Source organism: Antedon bifida, chromosome 1 (genome assembly GCF_963402885.1).
Source record: "Antedon bifida chromosome 1, ecAntBifi1.1, whole genome shotgun sequence".
NCBI classification, from domain to species: domain Eukaryota; kingdom Metazoa; phylum Echinodermata; class Crinoidea; order Comatulida; family Antedonidae; genus Antedon; species Antedon bifida.
This window is the reverse complement of record NC_136226.1, coordinates 10,410,152-10,417,398: the sequence shown is the minus strand read 5'-3', so window position 1 is coordinate 10,417,398 and position 7,247 is coordinate 10,410,152. Positions and strand designations below refer to the sequence as shown.

Here is a 7,247-nt window from a genome sequence, read left to right as displayed (position 1 = left end):
ATTGATGTAACAGTACTTATTGTGTCACTAATAATAAAATAATAATTTTTTGAAGGTTGTATTTAATAGATAATTTTATGTCATCATAAGTATATATTTATATAAACTGGCAGTACTCTTTATATAAGTAACACAACCAAAGAAACTTGAAACTCTGTACTTGCCAAGTTAATCAATGCAATTAAGATGTTATATCTTTGAATACAAACTGTTACATTAAAATAATATACATTATTTTAGATATATTATTTTATATAACCTTATTTCCATGTCTTTTATATGTTGGAATTAAAAATCTGTTTTTAAACTTCTAAAAATTATATTATGGAAATATATGAATTGTTTGTATTTTGAATACAAAGTTTGCAAAACAAATATTTATTTTATAGTAAGTGTATAATTGTGAAATTATAAAAATGTTGGTATTAAAAATCATATTGAAATGCAATGTATTTAAAATGCAAATTAAATGCTAAACCTTTTGAACAGTTACAGAATGTTTTTATTGGCTTTAATGTTTATTCAATGTTTCCAAAATGGTTATTTTATATACAGTGTAATGTAATATACAAAAATTCAACAGGTACAGAAGAAATACAGTAAACATAGTTTTGTGTTTTCGTTTTTTCAACTGAAAAATGTGTATGTCAAATCAATCCATCTGTCAATCAAACATCGATTCAATCAATCCACCATTAAATCAATCAATCTCGCTGGAATTGATTAGACGTAGTCCATGCCGGGAAGAGAATACTTGATATCTGATTGGCTACATCTCCGTTAACATATTCAATCAATTTTAGGCCTTTTTTTAAACCATCTCTTTCCATTTCATATTTAATTAAAACAGCATATGTCAAATTGCTTGGCGTTTTAAACTTCCGCTTTTATATACATTTCTTGATTGTTGACATCTTGTCGTCGCATCATACAATGTTCACATTATCATTATGTATTCCGTACAAAAATAAATATTTCCATGATGTTCATCCAATAAATAAATTATCCATGTATTTACAATACCCGTTCACACTGATCCATATCCAATCTAATCATCAAATATGCACTGTGAAACAAAAACAAGAGAATATTAATTAAGTGCTTATTTGAATATTCTGGTATTCCAGGTGTACACCGTATTGGTTACCTTATAATTTGAATTTTTCTGAATTAATTTTTCGCGCATTTATTTATTGTCGATAGTGATTTGACATATTATGTAACGCTCAATGTCAATATTCATCGAGGTCTAGTGGTTACGGCGCTCGCCCTGTAATGAGCAGTCGCTGTCCTATTCATGCAAGCAATGATCTATTATATACATATAGTATGTACAGACACGCACATAAAATGATTGTGATTTGAACTTAGGCTTTTAAACTTACAATAAAAATCCAAACGAATATCCATAACGGGAACAGTATTGTGATGCCAAGATGTACAAGATGGTTTGTCCGTTCTCTGTAAAAGATTAAAAATAAACAGGGTCGAATTAGTTTCTATCCAAGTCCCACCACAACGTGTAGTATTCTAACCATATTTGTTGATATTAATTGTATTTTATATAAGCAAGTAAGCAACTTCTGCAGTGTCATATCGTATATGGACTATGTTTATTATTGTTAATATAGACCTATAACGTCTACACTATCAAACTTTATGTGACAAAAAATGTGTTATGGACATGATGACGTCATATCACTACCATATTTGGGCACATCCATCACACTGTTGTTGTCAAACTAGTTTGATTGAGCTTAATGATATCTAAATTGTGGTTTGTACTCCGTACCGTACTGTTTGTACTGGTTGGCTCAATTCCCAAGTCAAAAGCACATACCTTGGTCTTTGAACAACCGTGGTGTGCACGACTGCTGGCTGAGGGTGAGCTGATTGTGTGTTTATAACGACTACACCACCAGTCGGTTGCGGTTGCGTCGCAACAAAAGCTTGTTGCGGTTGTACCGGTGGAGGGTAACTTGGTGGTGGGGCGTAACCTTGTGTTGGAGGGTAATTTGGTGGAGGGTACCCTGGCGGTTGTCCTTGCGGAGGGTACCCTGGCGGTTGTCCTTGTGGAGGGTACCCTGGCGGTTGTCCTTGTGGAGGGTACCCTGGCGGTTGTCCTTGCGGAGGGTACCCTGGCGGTTGTCCTTGCGGAGGGTACCCTGCGGGTTGTCCTGGTGGAGGGTACCCTGGCGGTTGTCCTGGCGGAGGATACCCTGCCGGTTGCCCTGGTGGCGGACATCCTGCCGATTGTGCTCCGTACGACGGAGGCTGTGGTCCAAGAATTTTTTCCGACGTAAACTGAAAAATAAAAAATGTAATACTGTACTTGAACTTGTATGCTAAGGAAAAAGTCCATTCTGTTTTAAATTATCTTGATACGCAAGTGCTAGAAAATGGTTCTGTTTTGATTAAAGAGCTATATGCCTTATAATATGTAAAATATCCTCAACCAAATCAACCAATGTATTTTCCTATGTAGTATTATTATGAGACATATTTCATTCATAAGTACGCAGTAGTGTAGTGACAAATCGATCCGGAAACTCGTTGATTTCTATAAGCATTCATAATGCTCGACTGTTTGGAACTTGGTTGCTATGATATATTTCGTTAATTCCATTTTAGATTATCTACATATTTTAATTTACAAATAATTATTCAATTAATTGGCGTAAAAAAAAGATAAATAATGCTAATAATAATTGTTGCATTATGACTATCGGAAAAATGTGTGTTTACTCTATAATTGTTGTTATTGTTGTTTATTGATTTCAACAAATAATACATATATTTCTTTATAAATAATTAAGTATATATAATTGTGGATTGTTATGTACCGTAAGCCCTGGTAGCTTCTTCAAAATGTACAGAATGGTGTGTAGGCCTAACAAGATTAACAACAAATATTAGATAAAATATGCTTATTGTTTGTGTAAGCTGGGTAGAAAACCTTATTTATACTTTAGACTGGAAAAGAAATGGCATTTGACTGATACGCTGTATTGGTACGTATCTTATATTCCGATCCGAAATTGTTGACTTATAAGTCGGTAATTAATTTTTAAAATATGAAACACCTATTTCTAGAGTAGTATTCCTTGAAATGAATGTAATTACCTGTTTAACTGAATTCATCCCACATCCCACATAAAATCCAAAACCTGATCTGATCTGATCTCACTTGTCTGCATAGACTGGACTTGACTTAGCCTCCCAAATTACTGTCCAATATTTTCCACACCACTTGTTCACATTCAATAGTAATCTTCTCAATACTATCGATCTATTTTTCTCACTTAATTGTTAAGCTTCTGTATTGTTAGGCGTATTGTATCCTGGCAACAGACAATAAAACAAGATTGCAGTTGAATTTAATCCTTAATCTTGGTAAGTTTGGTGTGTACGTACGTTAGACAAAAATTCCCCCAGAATTATAGAACATAAAATAATAGTGTACTACTTCTCGTAAACCTTCCTATACTTCGAGTTGGTCATTTATTATATAACAGTTTTTTAAGCCGCACTGTTTTGTAACGCATAGCAACACACTATAAGTGTTCGTAACGCCGCCAAAGTAACGTTATGGATGGGTTCTCTTTTGTTCTCTATTCTTTTATTATAGTATTCCTTGAATTTGCCGTTAAAAAATGCATAATATATGTATATCATGCGTGAACAATTCGGATACTACAAAGGTTAATACACTTTTACCCAAACACTCCAGTAACAAGTGCTATTGTCTTTTTTTCACTTTTAAGTGACAATATTTTATTATTGTGTAATATGTTTTACAAATTATTACAAAAATATTTATCTTTTTCGTATTTTAAGTTTTTTGTCTTTTAAACTTAAAAGGATAATTATAAAGTTAATTGTATTGTTATTTCAGATCGACAACAAATTGTTATATAAACAAACTTTAAACGATGTCGGCTGTTTTCTTATAATTTTTTTCTAATAATCTATAAGGGCGATAAACGTATTTATTGTTCACAATCGGTTACAGCATATTTTGATTTTTAAAAGTGATCTATTGCTCAAACTTTAGTATTTTAATTGCCTTTACCCCTCCTAATGTTCCAAGTAGAAAAAGTCCACAGGCGTATCAAGAGTTGGATTTGTCATTCCAAGAGTGTTGGCAGTCACGCTTGACAGCTGAGGCAGAGTTGGTTTGAAATGTTGCAAAAAAAACCTAGTTTATGGAAGATTTATTTGAAATGTTTGTTCTGGTTATTTGTACAGTAAAAGTAATATAACTAAGATAATTTAAACATTGTACTTACAAGTCAATCAATATAAGGAAAAGATGTTATATTACATAACCTATGTAAATACGAGAACGTGATTGGTTGAAAAAGCATCACATGAATACCTCTCCTAGGATCAATAACGTTATATTTTCCATTTAAATCATGAATTAGACAAATTTTAAAAAGGGCTGCCGTTGACAAAATGTGTTGTGAATCCATTCGTTAAAGACCCCTTAAGCAAATCGGTGTACATGCCGAGAAGGTCTAGCCAAGAGGGCTTGGTGGCTTATAGAGTAAAGCAGCTCTGTCGACACTATCAGACTTTATGTGACATAAAAACGTGATATGCTCATATATGGACGCGATGACATCATATCACTACCATATTTGAGCACATCACTACCATATTTGGGCACATCACACTTGTTTTGTCACACTAGTTTGATAGTGTAGACAGAACTTATCTATTTGAATCTATTCTGGTTTTGTAATATATATATTGTCTTTTCTATCGGCGCAATATCACATTTGACATCCCCTTCCGCCTTAAGGAGGCAATATCTATAATATTTGGAAATATTTCCATTCTATTTTGGATATTGAAATTGTAAAACGGTTTTCTTTAATTTTAATTTCTACATATTATATTATAATGTTAATAATTTATGAATTAATAATAAATTCGATTGTATTTTGAATACCTGATATTTATTTTATTCTATTAGGTATAAGGCCTACACCTATATTACAAAGCATATTGATGTAACATTAACGCAAAAAATCATAGAAAAGACAAAGGGCATCTATAGCACACTATGTAGAACTAACAGATATCTAAATTCAGTCGTCCCTTTTTCCATCACCTTGTAGTTTATTTTGTATAGTGTATCTTTTTTACAACTCTTTACTTGTTTATATTTATTTTACTTATATATACATTTTGAATGTTATTTTTATGTGAGCGATTGTGTCTGTCATGAATTTCCGGAAGGACTATATAAATCTGAATCAGAGATATGAGGCCTATAATAGTTCATGTAACAAATTGTTATTAGAATAATAATTGAAATGCATGTCTAATATAAAATATTATGAACAGCTAAAGAATGAATTATAATCAATAGAAACGTATAGAAATGTCCGTGTCCACTCCATTATTCCTCAACAACATAAATAGTCCATGTATTTACAGTACCAATGTGCATTGATCCAAAATCAAATCTAATCAAAATAAGTCGTATAACCACTGTGAACCAAAAAGAAAGAAGAAAATAGTATTATTTAATATGGTATTGTCCAGACGTATTTATTTTGTTGGCTTGGCGTCGCAACGATTTTTTTTTTAAATTTAAATAAATCTTTCATTTGAAGATCTAGAATCAATATTCATTTTTTTCATTCGTAATGGTATATTTATTAAAAATAACATTCACAGTAAAACTGCATGAATTGCGATTGATTTTTAAATGATTACATTTGTATAAAAATATAGATCTAAAACACTTAAAGACACATTAAAAAGAAAAACAAAGTGGGGGAGGGGGAGGTGGTAAAGCCCAAAACCACGAAAAGCAATGCAGTTCTGTCATACAAGGTAAATGCATAAAACATGTGATACAACAGTAAGATATATAATTATTAGGATCAATGTTCCTAATTTTATATTTATTACAAATGTCCAGCTTGTAAGTTTACATCGTGAAAGAAACACACACAGCACAGTATTGTGACAATGCTTAAACGTACCTTGAAAATCCAGACGAAGATCAAAAACGGGAACAGTATTGTGATCCCAATATACCATAATATATTGTTGTCCCGTTCTCTACAAAATGAAATATAAACTTGGTAACATTAAATTGATTTTAATTGCCGTTCGATCCAAAACAACAAGTTAACAGGCGAACACCCTAAAAGAAATACAATGCAATAGATACTGTAGATTATTTAATTCAGCACTTCATTTTACAATCTGTATCTTTTCTTATTCAAAATCATGAATCCGCTTATTATGTTCGTAGAAGTTTTAACTCAAAGGTTCTCCTTCAACGAAAGATATTCCTTGATTGTGCATGTATTATAGCAACCATAACCTATACCGATTTAACGTACCTTTCTTCGAGAACTGGAACAGACGTTGTTCTTACTACGACTAAACTAGGACGGTGTGCATGAACAAATGCTTGATGTGGTTGTACCGGTGGTGGAGGGTAATTTGGCGGTGGAGGGTAACTTGGTGGCGGAGGATATCTTGGTGGTGGAGAGTCGCCAGCCGGCTGAGCTCCGTACGCCGGAGGCTGTGATAGCAAAAAAACGTTGATTAATAACATAATTTAACATGTCCAAAGAAAGAAAAAAGAGTGTTCGAAATGTTTGATGTAGGAATACTTAATTGTCATATGATCCCTTAAACAATGGACCTATGATTATTAAGACTGAATACTGTAGTGTCAATTCGTAGCCTTTTCCCCCACGAAATGTGTTATAAAGTTGCATCTGTGACTGATTTACACGATAGATATAGGAACCAGAATCATTTACTTTTAAAATACGATCCCGTGGAAGAACAACATTGTTGTAAACGTTATTGTGAGCTTGTGATTTTTTATATACTTCGTAAAAGTATAAATAATAACAAATATTTATGAAATACCCAATGCGTTCAGGATTAGTTACTTACCCAGATAAGTTAGTTCTTACCCATAACATCTTAGGGAACAGTGCCCATGAAACAAACCTTTACCCGGGTAAATAACTTCAGTCTGAACGGGCTCTTACTGAAAATTAACATGTAAGTTTTACCTGTTCCAGTGAATGCATATATTATCGTGATGTTTTAAACCTGTCTGCCGAGATAGACCAGACCTATGTAGTCTTCCAACTTACTGAATGACGAATGTTTTTTTCACGCCACTTTTGTTAATAACATAAAATTATAAAGCTATAGAATGAGTAATAAAATGGATAATGTTCTCGGTGGTTCTTGGTTGT

General features: G+C 32.6%; 2 protein-coding genes across 2 annotated transcripts; both read right to left on the bottom strand.

The window, feature by feature from the left end:
- Positions 1–503: 503 nt before the first annotated feature.
- On the bottom strand, positions 504–3,391 carry LOC144855737 (uncharacterized). Its single transcript, XM_078714005.1, has 4 exons — positions 3,124–3,391; positions 1,841–2,304; positions 1,386–1,461; positions 504–1,066 (listed from the first exon to the last, which is right to left on the bottom strand). Exons 1-4 carry the CDS (start codon positions 3,139–3,141, stop codon positions 1,049–1,051), a joined length of 576 nt encoding a protein of 191 aa, XP_078570131.1. The 5' UTR covers positions 3,142–3,391; the 3' UTR covers positions 504–1,048.
- Positions 3,392–5,024: 1,633 nt separating this feature from the next.
- LOC144854749 (uncharacterized) lies at positions 5,025–7,156 on the bottom strand. Its single transcript, XM_078712938.1, has 4 exons — positions 7,059–7,156; positions 6,369–6,553; positions 6,003–6,081; positions 5,025–5,502 (listed from the first exon to the last, which is right to left on the bottom strand). The coding sequence occupies exons 1-4, from the start codon at positions 7,074–7,076 to the stop codon at positions 5,482–5,484; spliced, it is 303 nt and encodes a 100-aa protein (XP_078569064.1). The 5' UTR covers positions 7,077–7,156; the 3' UTR covers positions 5,025–5,481.
- Positions 7,157–7,247: the final 91 nt, after the last annotated feature.